This window comes from Malus domestica, chromosome 06 (assembly GCF_042453785.1).
Source record: "Malus domestica chromosome 06, GDT2T_hap1".
Lineage (NCBI taxonomy): Eukaryota > Viridiplantae > Streptophyta > Magnoliopsida > Rosales > Rosaceae > Malus > Malus domestica.
Window position 1 is genome coordinate 30,321,820 of NC_091666.1, and position 21,922 is coordinate 30,343,741.

Sequence of the window (21,922 nt, forward strand, 5' to 3'; positions counted from 1 at the left end):
GATTCACACTTCCAGTGGAACTCAACCATATTCCTAATCTCAAATATGAGAATAGATAGAGAAAATACCAAAGAACTGTATGAGCTGTCATGGAGCACGAAGTGTCTGAGCTATCACGGTTTTTTTTCAATTTTTTTTTCATACCGATGCAGTTTTTATGCCCAGCCCCTAGTCCTCACCAAAATGCAGGCAAAGAGTGGGCAGAAAATTTTTGGCACAGCGGGACTCATTACAATCCTTTTTTCGATAGAGTTGTTAAAGCAAAAGAGGATAAAAATAAAAAAAATCTGACGGCTGTGGGATTTGAACCCACGCCCTTTCGGACCAGAGCCTAAATCTGGCGCCTTAGACCACTCGGCCAAACCGTCGCACGTTATACAATGTGACTGATAGTTATAAATGTAATCTTTAATTGCTGACATGGGTCGAACGACATTATCATACCCCATCTTTTAAAAGTGACAATGTTATACGACATCTTACGAATTTGTGCCAATGTCATACCTCCGTCAGTTTTTCTGTTAATTTCTCTATTAACTGCTGACGTGGCTAGAGACGGAGTCCACTAACTGGATTAAAAAAATTAAATATTAAAAAATAAAGACCTAGGGATCCGGCCTTCCCTTAACCACCAAACCCTGCCCCGTCCCCCAACCTTCCTCCATCCTTCACCACCCCATCGTCGCCTCGCTTCCTTCATCTTCACCACCCCACTGAAGAAACAAAAAAAAACCAAGCCCACACCTAGATCCCCTTCCCCACCTACACACCCATCACCCTCCTACTTTCTCTACACCCAGTCCCTCATCCGACCTCTCTCATCCGTCTGATTCGCTGTTAACCCACACCTATCCCCATTCACAACAGATCTGACCATCGTTAGTCCGACGTAATCATCCCCACTGATTTAGCTCTGCTCTCGACCTTTCGATTTCCTGCTCCAAGTCTCATGAGTTAAAAACTCACCCAATAATTAAAATACATACATATACATACACACAGAGAGGGAGAGGGAGAGGGAGAGAGAGGGAGAGAGCATACAAAGAACAAGCAAAGAAGAGCACGAACAGACAGAGGGATAGACAGGGAAAAAGTAGGATTCAGAGGACCCAATAAAGGTTGTGGTCCACGGCGGTGTGTGGGCAGCAAAGTCGTCGTTGGTGAGCTTGGAGAAGGGGTTAATGGTGAAGAGAGAGAGAATGGTGAAAATGCGAGAGAAGAGTAAGATGAAGAAGCCGTTTGTGATCGAGTTTGTGTCAACGGTGGTGGCGGAGGAAGTGGTGATGGCGGTGGAGGTGTGCTGGTCGATGATTTCTGGGTAGCCGTTGTCGTGGAGCCATGACTCAAAGAAAGGGTCGGGGACGCTGAGAGATAAGGGATTGGAGGTGAATACCATGGTAATTCCCTCTCGAGTCCAACCTGCAACTTTTTGGTTTGGCTTTGGATTTTGGGATTTTTGTGATGATGATGTTATGTTGGTTTGTTGCGTTGAGAAGATAAAAAAGGGAGTGAGGAAGAGAAAGAGTGGGTGAGTGAATGAGTGAGTGTTGTTGGGCGTTGCAGGGGAGAATTGCAGAGGAAAAAAAAGGGAGGGGGTTCTGGAACAAAAAGAGGGTCAAGGTAAAGGACATGAAAATGTGGGGGATGGGGGTGGGTCCCACAATTTCTTAATAATTTTTTAAATGATTTTCTATATTTATTAGTTTTTTTTTTTGTTGAAATATATTTATTAGTATTTAATTAATTTTTTAATTTAGTTGGGTAAGAATGTGGGTCACAAGCCTGCCAGCTCATAATTTAACGGTTAAACTTAACAGAAAAACTGACAAAGGTATGACATTAAAACGAATTCGTAAGATGAGGTATGACATTGTCATTTTTCAACACATGAGGTATGAGATTGTTGTTCGACCCATAGTTGAGGTAGTTTTTTGTAATTTACCCTTGTCTTTTTCTCTTTTGGTGTTTCTTCACCTATATTTATTAGGGAAATTTTATTTAAACCCGTGTAACTTCTTTTTACACCTAACTTCAATTTTAAATGTTAATTGTTTATTTTACCCTATTGCATAATTACTATTAAGTACAAAATGAAATTAATAATAAAACTCAAATTTATTAATAAGCCCACACATTATAATTAAATCCTAGCATCACCCCTTGTTTATCCCACGTTCATTCCGGCTAAAACCTTAATATCTATAGAGAGAAACAAGCTTTTCTATTGAGATGTGGCTCTTGATGATGATTAAAAATGTTTTGATAGATATGTTGGAATTTCCTTTTCTTTAGTTTATTTTATATCATGTTTTAAGTTTAGAACTCATGGTGGAAAAATTGGCAATGTGAAAAAGTGAATTAGCTACAACAATCTTCCTGTAATTCTTTGAATCAAGATAAGAAAGTTACAACTACTTACTATTGGAAAAGTTGATAGTTGGTTTCTTTTTAATTGTAGGGTCTTTTTGGTTTTGTCTTTAGTGTTTTGTTGTATGACCAAAAAAAAAAAGAATCATGATTGCATCCAATAGTTCTCTCCTTATCAAAGAGAAGTTGCTGACAATAAGTGGGGAAAGTGGGATAGCCATTGAAATGCTAGTAGCAGAAAAAAAAAAAAAAAAAGCAAATGTCTGGGTTTAGTAGTAGAAAGAAAAAAAGCAGCCATGTAAATGCTAGTCCTATATGGCATATGCAATTACAGAGGGGTAAATGGCGCCTCTTTGAAAAAAATTGTCACATTCCGCCCTGGGCCCCCACCACATCCGTGGCTCGACTCCGCTGTAGCACGATATTGTTCGCTTTGGGCCCCGACCATGCCCTCACGGTTTTGTTTCTAAGAACTCACACGAGAACTTCCTAGTGGGTCACCCATCATGCGATTGCTCTAGCCTAAACTCGCTTGACTTTGAAGTTCCGATGGAACCCAAAGCCAGTAAGCTTCCAAAGGCCTCGTGCTAGGTAGAGATGAGAATATACATATAAGGCTTACATGATTCACTTCCCTGGACGATGTGGAATGTCATAATTCACCCTCTCTTAAGGGCCCGAGGTCCTCGTCGACACACATCCAGCCAGGTATTGGCTCTGATACCAAATTGTCACCTCCTGGCCTAGGCCCCCACCACATCCCATGCTCGACTTTGTCGTAGCACGATATTGTCAGCTTTGGGCCCCGACCACGCCCTTACGGTTTTGTTTCTGAGAACTCACACAAGAACTTTCCAGTAGGTCACCCATCATGGGATTGCTCTAGCCCAAACTCGCTTAACTTCAGAGTTTCGATGGAACCCGAAGCCAGTGAGCTCCCAAAAGGCCTCGTGCTAGGTAGAGATGAGAATATACATATAAGGCTTACATGATCCACTCCCCTGGGCGATGTGGGATGTCACAAAAACCATTCAATTTGAGATGTTATTTTACAAAGGGAATGGATGTAATGTTAACTTTATGTTTTGAAGTGGGTTTGAGAGGGTAGTTTAGGTAATAAATTTGGATTTAAAGAGATATTAATTTTTTAATAAAAAAACAATATGGGTGAAGAGAGTAAATTGAGTGTAAAAAGAGGTTACATGGATTCAAATAAAATTTCTCTATTTATTACTCTTCTTTTTAAGAGAAAGCAAAGTAAAATGAATTAGTTTGAAGAAAAAAAAACAGCTAATTACAAGTGAAATTGTAAGTTAGAATGAAAGAAGACACTGGGTGGACAATTGGAACCAATTTTGCATGACAACATACATGTTAAATTCACTTATATATGGTCAATAGATTAGGATAATGAGAATCACTAACCTAGACTCCAATATGCAAACTCATTTGTTCAATGATATTGTATTATTAATTTGAAATACTATGATAACGTAATAAGCTGAAATAAAATCTCTTTATAGATATATACCCGACGCATACCATAAACTTTCATATATGTCCAAGTCTTAGGCCAAAATTACCAAAGAGTGGCAATGCACTTTAGGAATGATGGAGAGGAAGTTTCAAAAGTGCTTCTATTGAAATTGTCACTTTCAACCACAACAAGTAGCTTAGTGGTAAGGGCGCAAACTGCAGCTTCCCAATAAACAAATAAATGTGAAAGGTCTGGGGTTTGATGCTCCGAGCTGGTGAGTCTGCTTGACTGTGACCAGAGGCAGGGTGAAATTCCCCATAACCTCTCCTGACCTCGAAGGGGTGTATAACCTTGTTACCACTTGTCCCCCTTATTAAAAAAAAAATTGCCACATTCAACATTTAACATCAAATTTGACTAAAACAAATAAACAAAGAATTTAGGGTAAAAAACTGTTTACTACCCTCAAGTTTCGTGGTTTTCAACATTTAGTACATCAAGTTTTTTTCGTCTCAGAGTCATACCTAAAGTGTACATTTTGGGACAGTCTTATACATCCGTTAATCAAACTGTTAAGTCTCCAGTTAACTTTGACGTGGCGCTCATGTGGCCAATGACTGGGCACCACGTGTGTCCATGTGTTTTTTTTTAAGAGAGGGGTTTCAGTGAAAAAAAAAATTTCCCGCCAAAATTTTTTTCCCACAACCGTGCACCTTACACTTTTTTCCTGCCAAAATTTTTTGAAAAACAAAATCAAGCTTCCTAGGAAAAATACCATAACTTTCTATTCCAAATCTGCAAATTCAATTCTAAACAAACTTTGAATTCTAAATATGCAAATTTATCATTTAAACTACCAACAAAGTTGAATTCTCAACAACTTTCAATTCACAACAAAGTTCAATATACACCATCCAATTCACACTAATGGGTCAAGGTGTTCTTCCAAAAACACTAAAGATCTGTCCAAAAAACTGTCCAAAATACTAATGGGTCAACTTTAACAACTAATTGAACTCTATCCAAAACAATAAAGATCTATCGAAAAGTTGTTTCCAAAAAAACTAAGGGCATATTCAACTATAACAAAATGAACCCTTAAACAACCTAAAGCATTAAAGCAGCATCATGGAACATTCCTCCTCATTTTCTGACCTTTTGCAGTAGACTTTAAAGTGGTTTGAGAGGCTTGAGTTGGCTGAGATGAAGGTTGTGGAGCTTCCTGAGTGCATGGCTGAGATGACTGAGAGGGTTGTGATGCCTTAAATGTTGAGGCCTAAGTAATGAACCCATATAGCATTAGCACTGACAGACAGATAGTACACTTCACAAATAACAAATTCACTTAAGAAATGAAAAATCAACAAAAAATATCAAAATTATACCTCATTTTTCTTGCTTTTTCTTCCTTTTCTAGCAGCTCAAGGAGGATGAGTGGTAGGGCATCTGGCCTTGTTGTGTCCCGAGGCCTTGCAAACACTACATTTTACACTTTTTTGCCCTCTTTTGTTTAACTTGAATTCATTTTCATTACCCTCCCTATGTCTCCTCTTTTTTGGTCTCCCTGGCTGCCTTTTAAAAATTGGAGGAAGAATGCATTTGTTTTCAGATGGCTCCCAAAATTTCATGCCTTGGACGGGTTGAATCAAGTTTTCGTAAGCTTCAAAGTACTTCTCCTTCTTGTACCAAGAGGAAACAAATTCCTCAGGCTGTCTCCTTGCATAATAGATGGCCAAGCAACCATGTATGCTGGAAAGCCTGTCAAATCCCATCTTCTGCATGAGCAAGTGCACCCATTCAAATCCACCACAAATACATTACCTCTGCCTTCATCCACTTCAAATTTTTCTCCTCCAGACCATGTAGCTACAGTGTGTGAGCTTTTCAGTTTGTACTCCTCCAACTTCTTCTGGATTTTTTGGCAGATATCTCATTTATCCTTCCTCATTGCATCTCTTCTTAACCATATCCTCTTCATCAATAAAACTCTTATAGTTTCCAGCATGGTAATAATAGGCTTGTCCCTAAACCCTAGGATAAAAAAATTGAAGCTCTCACAGAGGTTGTTTAACAGAATGTCACACTGAGTGTGCGTCTCAAAGTGTGACCTACTCCAATGCAAGGCTGGTCTCTTCTCCAACCATTTATAAGCTTTTTCATTCAGTCTATTCACCTCAGCCATACTTTCCCTAAAATCAGCGATGGTTGTTGCCTTGGCAGCATTCCACAAGGCATCATTTAATCATTTCCCTTTAAACCCATCTGCCTTGTAGTTAGTGTATAAGTGCCTAACACAGAACTGATGATTACAATTAGGCAGCACCTTCTCAAAAGCTGGTATTAAACCCTTTTGTTTGTCGGAAATGAAAGTCCAAGCACACTGGTTCACAATTCCCAAGTCAACAGCTTGCAGTTCCAAAAACCAAACCCAACTGTCCTTGTTCTGGAGCTCTACTATAGCATATGCAATAACCCAAGTTTGGTTATTTGCATTCATTCCCACTGCAGACAGTAACTGGCCCTTAAACACTCTCTTCAAGTGACAACCATCCAACCCTATAAGCTGCCTACATCCATTCTTAAATCCATTTTTGCAAGCCCCCAAACAAATATAAATCCTCTGAAATATCACATGAACATCATCATAGGGAAGCACCTTCATTTGAACTGTACTACCCGGGTTTGTCCTCCTAAGCTCATCACAGTACTCCCACAACTTTGTGTACTGATCCATACTCCCCTCAAGGATTTCAAACACTGTACTCTCACTCTGTAGGCTGTCTTGATGTGGATCTCAACCATTCTTTCCTCTTTCACTGTTTCCACAAATGTAGTGATGGGCATGCTTGGGTTGAGTCTGAACTTGTCCACATACCTCTTCACAAGCCATGCCACTTTGCAGTTAGGATTTTCCCTCCAAATCCTCGGACATTCATGTTTCCCAACATAGGTTTTCACTTGGATTGAATCTTCATTGTACATCCTGGAAACATACAATCTCCATGGACAATTTTTCTCACACCTTGCACTAATCTTCCACATCTCATTCCTTTTTAGCTTAATAAAAGGTGCATCATGCTTAATGGAGTGAGACCACACTTCCTCTCTCAACTGTGCAGCATCTCTGAACTTTAATCCATTTTCAAACTTTGGATCATCCCTGTCGGCTTCTTCATTAAACTCAGGGTAGATGACCTTCTCGTCACATTCTAAACCTGAATCATCAACGTTGTGCAGGCCATCTGAGTTTTGTCTCTCATCATCAAAGGGAACGTCTTCTACATCCTTTGCATCAACAACGTCTTCTAGATGTTGGTTCCCAACCCCTTCACCCATTTCAGCATCTCCAACGACACTTTCTACAGCCGTATCATCTACTGCAGGACGATTATCATCTTCCAAACTGTAGTCACTATCCACAAACTTATTATCTGTAGTGTCATTCTCTGCATTTACTGCCACAAACAATGCATATTTGTTAAAAACCTAAACTTTACAAAAATAATTTAATATTGAAATTAAAATTGTAAAAATAAATGTTTCAAAAATTTTACCTTCATTAGCTTCTACTTCGGTCCCTTCATTAACTTCTTCAGCTTCGTGACCTTCTTCAATTTCATCACCTTCATCATCAGCATTGAGAGGACCATCTTCTGCCTCATCTCCACTTCCTTGTCCTCTCTCAGTTGCTTCAGCCTCATGTTTATCATCACCATTGTAAGCTATGTCATTCAAAAGACATAGCCGTTTTTCTAAGTCATCTGCACCCCCTTTTGCTCTACCCTTCTTCAATTTTGATCCACTTCCCTTTGTAATCGAAATTGCCACCCTCGATTCCTCAATATCTTCTATAATGACACCTTTTTTTAATATGGCACTCTCATCTAAATTCATCAAAAGCTTATGTTTCAAGGCAGCTTCTTTCGGACTTAGATGTTCTAGGTACATTTCTATTTCCCTAACCCCTGGAACATACTTGCACATTTCACCCACATCTTGGTCCCGTTCAATAAGCCTTAATCCCTCACAACAAGACATCCCATGAATCTTATAGTGATACAACATAAACCCACCATATCCTAACTCCTTAACCATTTCATCAATCTCGAAAAAAGACATGAAGTCTTTGTCTACATAATCAAACCAAGCCTCAAACCCTCCCGTATATGCACTTTCAGACCACTTCCCACTGTGGTTAATTTTAAGGCTAAATAATTCAGGCATGCCTGCAAAGTCAAGGAGAAAGATGAAAACAACATAAAATCCTGGGGGCACACCGGGAAAAAGGTGAAAACACTAGTAGGACCATGAGGAAAAAAGGTGAAAACAAAACCATGGGGACCATGAATACAGTTCGACCTTTTTTCCTGAAACCATAGAAAAAAAGGTGAAAACAAAACCAATGGGGACCACAATTGAAGACAAACAATTGAAAAATTGAAAGCAAAACCACGGGGACCACGATTGAAAACAAAACCAATAGAACTCACAGATCCCTAATCCCTAAAATTCAAAATTGAAAAATCGAAAAAGGTAGGTTACTTACGATAAAGTGGTGTTTCACCCACTTTGATCTTCCTTTTATCCCACCCCATCAGCAGCGATGGCTTCACGACAACCTTTCCTAGAAACGTGTGCGCAACGTACGATGGCGTGCAAGGTCGAACGACGACATGCGAGGTCGAGCGACGACGACGTGGAGCGACGGCGAGGTCGAGTGACGGCCCGTGGCTAGGGTTTCGGACTGAGATGGGGGGTTGCGATTTTCTAGGGAGTGAAACACTTTTCACTCTTTCACTTTTTCCGGGTGAGATGGGGGGTCGCAATTTTTGAATTTTGAGGTGGAGTGACCGCGTGCGAGGTGGAGCGGACGACGAGGTGGAGCGACGGCGAGGTCGAATGACGGCCCGTGGGTAGGGTTTCGGACGGAGATGAGGGGTCACGATTTTTTATTTTTGAATTTTTTTTTTGTTGAAACCCCTCTCTTTAAAAAAAAAATACATGTGGGGCCCAATCATTGGCCACATGGGCGCCACGTCACAGTTAACTGGAGACTTAACAGTTTGACTAACGAATGTATGAGATTGTCCCAAAATTTACACTTTAGGTATGACTCTGAGACAAAAAAAAACTTGATGTACTAAATGTTGAAAATCACGAAACTTGAGGGTAGTAAACAGTCTTTTACCCAAGAATTTAATATGCACATTATTGCATATATCAATCATAATTAGGATAATACAATTGTTTGCATCACAAGTTAAAACACCAATAAAAGCAGTGACTATGAGTGCTATTAATCCCATTATCTTCAAGATAAAAGGATAAAAAGGTTAACAAGACAGAAAGGAAACAAAATTGTTCACAAATCATAATTCATACGAACATGGGAACCTTGACAAGAAAAGCATATGTTTACATTTTAACATCAATACTTTGATTCCAGAAAAAAAAAAAAAAAATCCCTAAATCTTTCAAGAAGCAGATCTACCGGCGACCCGTCCATTTCGGAAAGCATCGCGATAGGGCGTGATTTTCCGGTGGCTCGTAAGAGGAGAAGAAATCCGGGTCCTGCTCAAGGGACTCAGCATAACCTTCCAAAATGTGCACTATCTCGTTGAAATGAGGCCGCTTGTCCGGATGGCTTGACCAACATCGGCTGATGAGACGACTGAAAGGCGCTGGGCATGTGGACGGCAATGGGGGTCTTGCATTCTGCACAAAATCAAGCAGATATAACCACATATAACGGAATAATAAGCTTCTCTACAAAGGAAAGTAACACCTTATCATGTATTAAGACCACTGCAGGATACTTAGTCTATTGTGTTCATACAAAAAACCGCATCAACCCGACAAAGTTTCAACTAATTAGGACTCATCTCATCTTCAGTTCCTGCAACCAAACTTGAATGGCAAATTGTAGCTGTGAACCGCCAAATTCTGGCTTTTGGGACAACTTCCAGCACATTTTCCCATTCATATGGTTTAATTTACACAAAACAATTCATGTTTACGGGAATCATAAGCGCAACCAAGTAAATTGATTCGCATATTGATGCCATACATTCCAGGGGTTATTCAGAATAGCGCAACCACATGAACAAAGTTGAATGTCCATAGTTTCAGAACCAAAAGGAGATCGACATATATCTCCATAACAGGTCAGCTTTATGTTAAAAGGGTTCAAAACATAGCAACAAAACCGGTTTACATGGGTGGAAAGTGAGAATTCATGGTAAAACAGACAGGGTTCCCAATTATTCCACAAAATCTTAACAGGTGCAAGAAGATGCCAACCGTTAAAACTGAAACAGATCAAAATGTTAGATGCCAGTATGCTGCTTCTTGGTAGAAGGCGATTAGGAAATTGCTGAAGTTATACTATCATTATGAGGCAAAATTAAACAAACGTTAAATGCAACTCTCTACAACATCCTTCAGAATTCAGATGTCTACATGTGTTAGTGAATGATTACCAGTGCTTTAAAATATCTTATCAACAAAGAAAAAGATATAGGATTTAATATATTTCTCCGATTTTCGCAGATGTCATTTCCTGCATAGATAAGGATGGCCAAATGCAGCAGGTCCCCACATGATCTGGATAATACAAGGACAAGCATATAAATGACTATCTCCCACCCCACTTGGGATGCATGTGAGAAACATACGGGTGTAATAGATGCATCACAAAGATAGAAACTAAGAACGATAACAGATAAACTGTAATTTCCTCAATGGCATATTACTTTTACTTGATGGCAATTCAAGAAAGTTTATCAATGTTGTGAAGTAGAAGAGCTGATACTTAAGATCTTTCTAAGACTAAAAATATCAATGCATGTGAGAGTTATTCGAGCAGTCAGTTTAGGAGGCACGTACAAATTGTATGCCTTAAATTGTATCTTAGTATGCTAAAATGGGAATACAATATGCAGAAAAGAAAATGATTCAGGAGGGAACACCATCATTCTCTGTTTCCATGATTCTCTAACAGTTTTGAACAGTCAAAAACATATGGGTGACAAAAATAATTTTTAGTAGTACCGGGATTTTTTTAGTCCTGTTATTCAGAGTTCAATATCTCAACAATGGATATCTTGGCCTCATTTAAATGCGTAGACTAATGCTTGCTACGATAATATCCCGGTGTCAATAATAGGTATCACCATATCAACACCTCATTGATAACTAATAGGTATTGATACAAATTATTAACCGCAGAGCAGGGCAAGTACTATCACGGGTACAATGAGAAAAATACCTTCTGCGATACTGCAAATGCAGCCTGTTCAGGAGTCATGTTGTCAAATGGTGTCAATGCCGTTAAAAGCTCCCACAGAACTATTCCAAAACTGTAAACATCAACTTTCTTTGTATGGTGTTTCTCTTTGATCATTTCGGGTGCCATCCAACGGTAAGTGCCCGTGAATCCCTTTGCACTGCCACACTGTGACTCTAGGCATGAAATACCAAAATCTGCAACTTTCACAGACATATCTTCCCCTAGCAATAAATTTTCTGACTTGAGATCCCTATGAAGTATACTTTGAGAATGGAGATATTGCATCCCACGAGCAATGTCGAGGGCTAATTTCACAACTAGGCTAAGCGGAACAGAATGTGGATCCTGCTGATGAAGATATTTTCTTAATGATCCCCCAGCTAAATACTCAGTGATAATGCAGAACACTGGAGGTTTCTTACAAGCTGCAACAAACTGCAGAATAAATTTGGTACATGAAGGCCCAAAAACATCAAAGGCAGCTATTGTTTCAACATCAGAATGTTACTACAGTGAAAATTCTTGAAACAACTGATTACAATTTTGGATTACACGTGATATCAACAAAGATTAAGGTCAGATATAGAATTGTAAGGATGGAAAACTCTTAAGTAAGGAATCTGCAACAATCAATCAATGCCTAAATGATGAAACGGTAACAGATTTCCTAAACATTGAACTGGAGAATTCCGGTTCCGTTTTCGAGGGCTTTCTTGCTGTAAGATCTTAAAATGCAAGGTTAGAAGGGGTTTTGGGTTTTATACAGACCAAAAGATCACAAAAGGTAGCAGGAAGAAAACCTGAAAAAGAACAAAAACAAAAACTGCATTTCCAACAAAACATCAACCAGGACCACATCCTTCAAAAAATTTCCAACAGAACTGAAAAGGCAAGCAACACCACCATAAACCCAAGAGAGGAGAGGAGAGAGAGAGAGAGAGAGAGAGATTTTACAGTGATGATATTAGGATGGTGCAAACGAAAGAGCAAAGCAACCTCAGAAGTGAACTGCTTCTCAAGCAAAACAGCCAACCCTTCATCTTCCTCAGGCTGGCTAATCAGCTTAATCGCCACATCCCTCTGCTTATAAACCCCTCTGTAAATCCTGCTATGCCTTCCCGAAGCAAATTTACATCCAATGTACAACTGTGACATGTCAGCACTCCACTCCTCTCCTTCCCCTTTAATCTCAGCCCCTGAGGATACCAAGTACTTGGACCATGACACTGCACGGTTATACTCGCCGAGGGAGAGCCTCCTCTCCAGCTTGCCATTGTTGGAAATCTGCTTAAACCAGTGGAAATTCTTCATGGGTCGGCGCCAAAACTCATCAAAAAAACCAGAAAATCTCAGAACCCCTTTGGTATTTTCACTCCTCAACTCGCAGAAAGCCTCCAAATTTGCAGAAAAACTTGGATTTGGAGAGGACCCAGAATGATTAAATTGTTGTTTTTCGGACACCTACATTTCGAAATCATCAATCTATGTGCATTTAAACTCTGGTGGATAATGGATTCAGATTAAGCAGAAGCTGGGAAAAAAGTTGATAATTTTCAAGGCAATAAGCATGTTTCTGGGCAGAAGGTGGAGCCTTTGGTCAGAAATCTTGAATTTCTACATATTTAGAGAGAAACCCACCATTTGAAAGACCAAAAGAAGCTCTGGAAATATGGTTTTCGAGCTTCCAAGCCCAAAACCACACATGGGTTTTGAGTTGAGAGAAAGAGCTCGGGTGGTGAGGGCTGCAGTAGTTAAAGTAGAAGAAAAAAGTTGGCTTGTAATAATGTGAAGCTAGAAAACAAAAACAGGAGGGAGAGAGAGACAGCGAGAGAGAGAGAGGGAGAGAGAGAGAGAGAGAGGAATGAGTCGGTTGAGAGATGAATTGGGAAGTTGGTGGTGGTGGTGGTGGTGCAGTAAAAGCATATGCTATGGGCGGGAGGTGCCTGGCTGTACGTGTCTCATCATCTCATCCCTCTCCATAAAATTCACAGCTCCTACTCTTTACAAACTCCGTTCATGAACAGGAACGTGCGAAGATCCACTTCTGAGGAGACAAACTGGAACCTTGTTGATTATGACCTCTACCCATCTGATTTTCCCTTTTTGCCCTTTTATCCCAATGCCAAAATGCCACTGCCTTGCCCCTTTGTTACTCTTGGAATGAGCAAACTAGCATGAATAATGTTAATTGGTGGTTGGATACTTAATACATCATAAGCTTTTTCACATTTTGACATGTCAGTTTTCTATTTTTTTCAAAGGATGAGGATCCTCTTCTAATCCTCTTTGTGGGGATCTTAGAATCATCATATCCTAACTGTTCATCGTACATCGTGCAATCAGTTTTCGTTACGTACTATTTGTGTTTAATTTTGAATAATAAGATTCAAATGATTTTTGACCGCACGCTGGCTCAGATGTGATGATTTCTAGGATCCTCACAATTTGGATCCGAATGGGATCCAAATCCTTTTTCAAATAACCTCCACCCTACGAAGGAAAGCTCTTGCATGTGATTATAAGTAATGGGGCTACGTTTCATATTGCTAATTGATTTTATAGTGAAGCCTCAACTTTCTTTATGACATCAGAGCAAGTTGTCCCACGTATAAAGCCTAACGTTCACACGTGCTCCACGTCACCTAATTTGTGTCGTTCACGTGTTAGGTTTGAAACTTCGCCGTACGTGAGATGACGTGTTGAGATAATTAATCTCACATCAAAAAAAAAAAAAAAACTTAAAAAGAAATTAATTAAAGAACTTAATTACTCTCTATACCAATTAATTTTGTGATAAAACATCAATTTTCTTGAAGTACCCAATCTCAATTATAGTCATAGTCCACTAGGAATGTGATTGATTAAAGGGTGGTAGCATTAACTATATGAGTAATTTTAAATAGTGGTGGCATTAACTATTGTTATTAGTAATTTTCATTGTTTACCCAACTAGAGGAAGAGATTACTATTAGGTAATATCTTGACCATGACTTATTTTTTATAATCAAAATATGATTTGTGGGCAACACATGCTAAAGCATTTTACCTCTCAAATTTTGTGTTGGAAGTTTTGAGACTCTTGTCCCACATTGGGGAAAACAAGATTCACATGGGCCTTTATATAGATTTAGTGCTTTAGTCTAGTAATTAGAATATGGGCCATTTGGAAATGGATTGAAGGCTTGGGCCTTATGGTTGTGTGGATTAGGCTTGTATAATATAGCCTAAATACAATGAATATTAATTAATCAAGACAAGGGCCTTGGAATTTAAAATTAATCTGATTCATTAATTTTAATTTTCGGATTAAGTTTTTAATTAGTTTATTATTAATTAAAAACGTTTTGATTAAAAGACACAGCTCTTAGAAAGAGTTGTGAACCTTCAAATACACTAAACTGGTATTTGAAAGGGTGTGAAACAGCCTATATATATGCAATCCATGGTATCCAAATCATAATCTTTTCTTCTTCCTTTTCTTCCGTACAAAATTCCAGAGAGAAAGTAAACACACAAAGCAATTCGCTAGAATTTTATAATCCAGTGCGGATTGTAGGATTAGGTAGTTGTATCCTGGTCGAGCAGACGTTGTAAAACCACAAGCACAAGAGTGGGACGGAATTACTGTTCGAAAGACATAGCTTTTACGCTAGCCTCTACCTTCCGTAATCAAGTTAGTACTGTGGATATTCTTATATAAATTTCTGTTTTTATTGTATACTTTTCATTCTGTATAGCAAGTACTTTTAGTAAAATAAAATTGTGAATTCCAAGTTCTGTTTATTTCTGTTATATTGTTTATTTCTGAATTATTCTCCAACATTTTGTTCTTCAATCAAAGTTAAAAGCCACTATACAATAATTTTTTTATTAACAATCATTAAATGTAGTAATTATAACGTTCATTGGCCCTAAAATAAGTACAGGAGTTGGATTTGATCGAATTTAAAAGTGTTAATAATTTAACATTGAAATTATCACACATTTTGAATTTCTTTCAATATTGTTATTCGATAAATTAGAATCAAAACCTTATCCATTGTGCACTTTGTTGGAAATGTGCCCTAAAACCAATCATGTGATGATACTTTACGGACATTTCACATGTTAAACTAATCTAGTTTTACATATAAAGGGCAAAGATTATTGTTTGAGCTGTCTCATATAAATGTTATATGCTTAAACGATAAAGTCCAAGGAATATGTGATTGGGAGAATGTAATCTAATGAAGTTAGATTCATGAGACCATTCTTTCGTAGACACATCCTAAATGTTCCTGATCATAGGATTGTCAATTGGGCATTGACAGTCCGTTAAGATCGGTACGTACTATGTCTTCTCTCAGGAAAAGTGATTAGTCTCGAGTCATTGGTGTGTGTGACATCAAGACAAGTACGTAGGTGCTCAATAGAGAATGAGTACACTGAACGTGATCAACGAAGAGTTCTCATATTCCATGTCACATAAGAACTCATGGTTGGGATAATGCAAAGTAGTCCTTTGACCTGAGGCATCACAGTTGTCTTGTGGTTAAGTCCTTGATCTTTGATTATGTCAAAGTCACCCCCTCGGGGTGTCCACGGCATCGTTGGGGTCAAGTGACTTAGCTATGGAGACAAGTGAATGCGCAACAAGGGATCTCTAACCTTCAAACAGTTGAGGGAGAATACTCTATGATATGATTTAGAATCTCTGGCCAGAGTATGAATGAGATTAGGGAATGCGTTCCAAATCACATTCAAGTAAATCATATAAACACAAGATTCACATTGGATAGTTGACATGAACAAATAAACTATCAAACCAAACAATGTGGTCAAGAGTATTAGATTAGAGAAAGACCGTATTGCATTTGTAATCCCGAACTGAATAGGTTCTCTAACCTCTTCTGATTAGCTTGGGTAACCATGACATGCTGCTAGGCGTCAACCATGGTTTGTGGAAGCCCTAAACGTGTGTAATCACTAAAGGGAGAATTGAAAATAGTTTCAATTCACAATCGATGTAAAATGGTTTTAATCGCCCACTACCTCGCTAAAAGGAATATAATGGATCGCACACCATAAAAGGTAGAGATTGGAGATTAAACGGAAATGAGTAAGAATGATTAAATGGTTTAATCATTTATTTATGGCAAGGCTTAATTAATATGTTAAATAATCAAACGAATAAGTTCGTTAAAGACTTCGGGATAGTTTTGGACCTTAAGGCCCAATGGGCTTCGAACGTCAAGCCCATTAACTTAAGTTGTATGACAATTTAATGAATAAAGATTCATTAAAGCCCAAAAGCCCAAAAATCCCAATATGGCCGGCCATAGTGTATGAATTAGGGTTTTGGTTGTTTAGGTCACTTAAAGAAGTGACTATATAAATGACTTTATAGCCAAATATTCATATAGGATTAAAAGGGTTTATTTTGGAAAAAATTGGTGAGAATTGTCTCTCAATTTTTCTCTCTAAAGAGGCCAACACCTTGGAGGGTACATCTAGCAATCCTAACAACTCCAAGGTCACTCATTTCTTCTACAATCTAACCTTGGTGAAGAGACTTAGAGGTTCTCAATTTTGGGAACTTGGAGAACCTATTTTTCCATCCAAATCCATGGATCTAAGAAGCAAGGAATGAAGGCCCTATCTCTTTGGGTGATTAGCCTTTGCTTATGCAAAGAGGAATCCACAAAGGTAAAAATTTCAACTCACTTTGTTTTGAGTTGATTATTGGTTCACCAATCTACTAGGCTTTGAATTTCATGGTAATGTTTTGTTTTTGGGTGCATACAAGCATGATTCCGCCTTTAATTGTTAATTGCATGCTATATGATGTTGCTCAAATGAACATGTTTTTCAAAATAATTCCTTCAAGCTTTCCTATCTAAAAATTGAGTAAAGAATTAGTTGTTGGAGAGGAACTCATGTGCTTAGGCAAAGATGCTTCATCATGAATCTTTTAAATTTTAGAATATACAAAACACTCGATGGTTTCATGATTGATGAAGTACAGTACAAACAACTTCTTTACGGGAAACAGGATCAAAACCTTATCCATTGTGCACTTTCCTATCTAAAGATTAGTAAAGAATTAGTGATTGGATAGGAACTCATGTGCTTCGACAAAGATGTCTCATCATGAATCTTTCAGTAAATTTTAAAAGATACAAAACACTCGGTGGTTTCATGATTGATATTTCCTCCTCTGTCCGTGGGTCCAACATGTTTGGTTTGGTGGTGTTTTGAGTTATAAAGTCAATAGATCAGCTATTAGTTCCTGGATGCATTGGTTGCAGGTTATTTTTATTTCAAATTTTGGAGCCTCTGCTGATTGGATATGGGTTCGTACGTTCGTGGCTTTTACCTGTTGGTTCATTTGGAAAGCACGGTTTGATTTTGTTTTTAATCATGTGAGAATCAACCCCACTAGAGTTGTTTTGGCTATCTCTAATGAGGTGGGATCTTTTTTTGTTGCAATTACGAAGACAGAGGTCATTGGGTCGAGGGAAAGTGTCGGCCAGGTTACAATTCTGGAGCCTTGTTGGACTCCCACTTCTTCCCCTTTTACAAAAATTAACGTCGACGCTAGTTGATTTAAGATGTCCATGTTGGGATTCGTGGGTGTAGTTTTGCAAGACGCTAAGGGGCAGTTTGTTGCAGCTTCACGTTACTCGATCAAGGCTCCCAATGCTACAGCTGCTGAAGATTTGGCGTTGCTTCACGGGTGCGAATTAGGTGCTTCAATGAGTTTTTCTGCGGTAATTCTTGAATCGGATTCACTCGAGGCCGTCTCTCGCCTCTCTGATTCTCTTGATGATGGCAGTTGGGAGGCTTTTCCTACTTTAGGAAGGGTGAAACAGCTAGGGGAAACCTTTCAGAACTGTCGCTAGTCTTGGGTTCCAAAAACAGCCAATATGGCGGCGGATGTTCTTACGTCGCGAGATTGTACGGAGATGTGTGATGTAGTTTGGGTTGATAGACCCCCATCTTCACTGGTTTTTGTTTTGAACAATGATGGTCTTCCTTGTCCTCATTTGGCGTGGATGGCAGTGCTAGGGGGTGACGCTTCCACTTGGTTGTAGTGTCCCTTTCTCTGTACCTCCTGTCACTGCCTTCTTTGCTTTCTCAAGCTTCTTGTTTGCCTCTGCGTAAGCTTTCTTGTTTTTTCTTTGGCCTTTGTGCCCTGGAATGCTATTCCTAGTTCTCCAAAAAAAAAAAAAAAAAGTACGGTACAAACAACTTCTTTACGGGGAAACGATATCTCATTCCAACTTCGAAAATAAAGTGAGCTTTAACAACCGTTCTCAAAACTTCTAAAGCAGTGAGGCACCAGCACCAAGGCTATTTTAGTCCCTCAAAATTTCACCCGAGGGTATATGAGTCATTTCATCAAGCAGGGCGTACGTTACAAAACTTGTAACAGGAACCGAAGAGGGGTGAGGACTAAAATGTTATGGCCGAAAAGAAAGTGGGCCCCACGCTCATACAGAGGGATCCGTGGGCGTGTCAGAGAAGCCGTATGGTCCTCTTCCGTATACGGTCTCTCTCTCCCCTCTACCTCTCTGATTTCTTTTTATTTTTTAACTTTTATTTTTTAGTATATCGATATTTTTACATTAGAGGAGCTAGAGTTTGATTAAGCTATGTAATAAGCAACTTAATTTGGTATCGAATTCGTCATCTACAAGATTCGAATCTAAGACATTTCACTTCCAAGTGAAGAGGAATACCACCAGACTGTAGTACTAAGTGACTATTTTTTTTAACTTTATTTACTAGTTTTCCTTTTAAACATTATTCGATAAGAGTATGTAAGCCTCACAATGAATTAGCCATAATGTAATTCGTCTTTAACGAAAATCAAATCCAAAACCTCTCATTTACAAGTAAAGAAAATTATCACTAAACTGTAATATTAATTGAAAATATTTTCTTTTGTTTTAAATTACCAATAAAACAAAGAAAAAACAAGAAAGAAAACCGATCCGCTCTTGGAGCGCGAAAGTTTCACTCTCCGTGTGACTTGGACAACTGACTCTGTCTAGGTTCACACAGACAAGAGGTACATCCCAAATTGCACCCACAAGGTACAAGGCCTACAAAGCATGCAAACCATTTACAACTACAACTTGGCTGGGTCCTAATTTGCCTGCTGGACCGATTACCAATCTAAACAAGTCTAAAACATCATTAATTCCTCCCTTGTGTTGTGCTTCCGGTCAGTTGTTCATGCACGAGTGGTCGAATTTCAGTATGCGACGGCTTACCAGTTAAAATTTAAAAGTTTTGTTTGGATCAATCGTTGTTACATTCTAGTAGTTGAATATCAGTCGTTAATGTATGTGAGTTCATATCACAGTAATTAACGTCTTACCAATTAAAGATTTAGAGTTGAGTTTAGATCATTTGTCGATAAGCTAGTGGGTCATTCTTACTCGTTGATGTATGTGGACAGATCATAGTGACGACCAAGATTTATCATTTATGCTTGGCTGGATATCCCACTCAAACGTGATCAAATAACTTCAACGTTATATGCAAACGTGTTTGAGGCAATTCATTGGTTAATCAATCTTCGATAATAACCCATGGACAAAACGTTTTGCCCTCCACACAATTTGATATTTGTAATGTTGTTATACTTCATCTTCAGTCGACATTATGATTTCTAGATTTTATCAAATAGTGTATACAAATTGATCCAACAAGACATGTTAGATGTTGCATGACGTATTATTTTGTGGCTTAAACCTTATCATCAAGATCTACAAAATCATTCATTTTTTAGCTAAAATGGTTATTGAGACTGTTATAACTCTTCACTTTAGTTTTTGAGATTTAAAATTGATCGAGATGATCCTTGAGATTGTCCACCATCAATCATTTTGATCTTTCTCTGAAAAAAATCTTCATTAAATTGAAGAAACCACCAATTCAAAAAGAGGGGTTGATTTGACAAAATACCCTCAATTTAACTGAGATTTCTCACGAAATAACCAAAATGATTGACCTGTACAATCTTAAAGACCGCTTCTATCAATTTTAAATTTCAAAACCAATACAAGGAGTTATAACCAAGGTATTAAATATTGGTAATATCGGTAGTCCAGAAATACGGAAATATCAATGGAAATATCGGGATATTATCGATATCGATAAAAATAATATGGAAACCACGGAAATTGTAAGAAAAACTTGGAAATTTTTATTGAAACTTTGCAGCATGTTTATTTAGTCAATTATCTATTAGTTTATCACAAAAAATTGGAAGGAAATGCATTGCATGATGGATTTAACTGATTTAAGTTGATTATATAGCGAGCTGGCAAACATTGTGAGTGTAGAAAATATGTAGTAATTAATGAAAGAAGTTTAAACACACCATGATCATTTATATATAATGAATTAGTACAATATTGGGAGGTTTTATTTAGGATATTAAAAAAAAAAGGGAGTGAATAAAATGATGAAGAATAATGTGCCAAATTTGACACTTTAAATTTCTTACGCATAAGCATGCGTCTAGGCGTTGAAGTTCCAAATTATAGTATATCAATTAACGATTGAAAATCAATACGTTGAATAAGACTAAACTTTAATTTGGATGCCGATTATGTTTTTTCAAGTTTATATAAAGTAAAAGAATTGAATTTTGGAAGCCAGGAGTGTGTCAAGTGTTTTATAATTCGTCCGAATACATATATCAGGTTGCTACTCAAAGTAATTTGAAAGTATATCTAGTGCAAGGACTTGTCTTTTTTTGTTGATAAGCAAAGGGTTTGTAGCTTTTTTTGCTAAGCAGTAGAACATATTATATTTGTTTAATCTTTAGCATTTGATGGTTGTCCACAAATATAGGATAGAAGGCCCCAAATTGGATCTGGCTCTTACCTAGTTGGAGTCACAAGTTCACATGTACCAGCCCTTGCAGCAAAACGTTTTGGTTTCTGTTATTGCTAGAGTCCCACATCGCCCACGCGAAGGCAATGAGCAAGCAAGAAGGCCTATAAAAGCCATATTCCCAAGCTGAGAAAAGCATGTCTTGCTCAGCCTTTGGGCTATGATCAAGTGTAGTATGTGTTGAGACTTCTCAGCATTTTCAAGTATTTTTGGGTTTTATCTTGCTATATTATCGATATTATCAATAATATCGGGATATATTGCCCAAATAATGCATTAAAATGCTGATAATATCGTTTTTCGATATTATCGTGATAATATCGACAAAAATGTCAATATATTGACGATAATGAAGTGAATGAGTAGGAAAATATCGTCCTAAAAAAAAAAACGATATCATCGGCGAAATATCGCCGATAATATCGATATTTAAAACCTTGGTTATGACAATCTCATGGATAATTTTGGATAAAAAGCCACCAACTATTTTCTTAAAAAAAAGAAAAAGAAAGATCTGCCATTTTGCATTAATTGGTAGGTTGGCATGCTGTGTAGCAGATGATTAACGTTGATCAGTATCTCTTAAGATATTGTTAATTAGGTTGGTTAATTTCTTGATCAGGAGTTGGAATCTTGTGATAGAACTTGCATATGCGTATATAGTTGATAGTTTAGTGGGCAAGGAATCCCAAAACCATGCATTTTCAATCTGTGTATTATTATTCAATTGCTACTTGAGTATTTTAGGTGTCAACTCTTTGTCAGTGGATCAATATTACAAACTGATTGCCCATATATTGTTAGGATATTAGTATCACAATATCAAATAGATAACCTTTTCTTTAATATTTTTTGTTGCAAAGAATCTTCGGGGAAGTTTTAATCTTGTTGTAGGAAAA

The 21,922-nt window shown here is 38.0% G+C and overlaps 1 protein-coding gene, 1 long non-coding RNA gene, 1 other non-coding gene and 1 pseudogene across 3 annotated transcripts; 1 reads left to right on the plus strand and 3 right to left on the minus strand.

Moving 5' to 3' along the window:
• Nucleotides 1-288: 288 nt before the first annotated feature.
• On the minus strand, nucleotides 289-368 carry TRNAL-UAG (transfer RNA leucine (anticodon UAG)). The gene has a single exon. It is a non-coding gene; the product is annotated as a tRNA-Leu (tRNA).
• Nucleotides 369-373: 5 nt separating this feature from the next.
• On the minus strand, nucleotides 374-1,579 carry LOC139197124 (uncharacterized). Its single transcript, XR_011582251.1, has 2 exons — nucleotides 1,042-1,579; nucleotides 374-935 (listed from the first exon to the last, which is right to left on the minus strand). It is a non-coding gene; the product is annotated as an uncharacterized lncRNA (long non-coding RNA).
• Nucleotides 1,580-9,120: 7,541 nt separating this feature from the next.
• LOC103437725 (serine/threonine/tyrosine-protein kinase HT1-like) lies at nucleotides 9,121-13,219 on the minus strand. Its single transcript, XM_008376221.4, has 3 exons — nucleotides 12,087-13,219; nucleotides 11,112-11,567; nucleotides 9,121-9,559 (listed from the first exon to the last, which is right to left on the minus strand). The coding sequence occupies exons 1-3, from the start codon at nucleotides 12,441-12,443 to the stop codon at nucleotides 9,332-9,334; spliced, it is 1,041 nt and encodes a 346-aa protein (XP_008374443.1). The 5' UTR covers nucleotides 12,444-13,219; the 3' UTR covers nucleotides 9,121-9,331.
• A 7,941-nt stretch (nucleotides 13,220-21,160) lies between these two features.
• On the plus strand, nucleotides 21,161-21,324 carry LOC114825683 (U2 spliceosomal RNA; annotated as a pseudogene).
• Nucleotides 21,325-21,922: the final 598 nt, after the last annotated feature.

Bases quoted from the DNA above. Each gene is read 5' to 3' on its own strand.
- LOC103437725 (XM_008376221.4), bottom strand. From the start codon at position 12,443: ATGAAGAATTTCCACTGGTTTAAGCAGATTTCCAACAATGGCAAGCTG. The intron at 11,568-12,086 runs GTAAAATCTCTC...TTTATTCTGCAG, and splicing joins ACCATCCTAATATCATCACT to TTTGTTGCAGCTTGTAAGAA. The intron at 9,560-11,111 runs GTATTTTTCTCA...GATTTTGTGCAG, and splicing joins CATTTGCAGTATCGCAGAAG to AATGCAAGACCCCCATTGCC.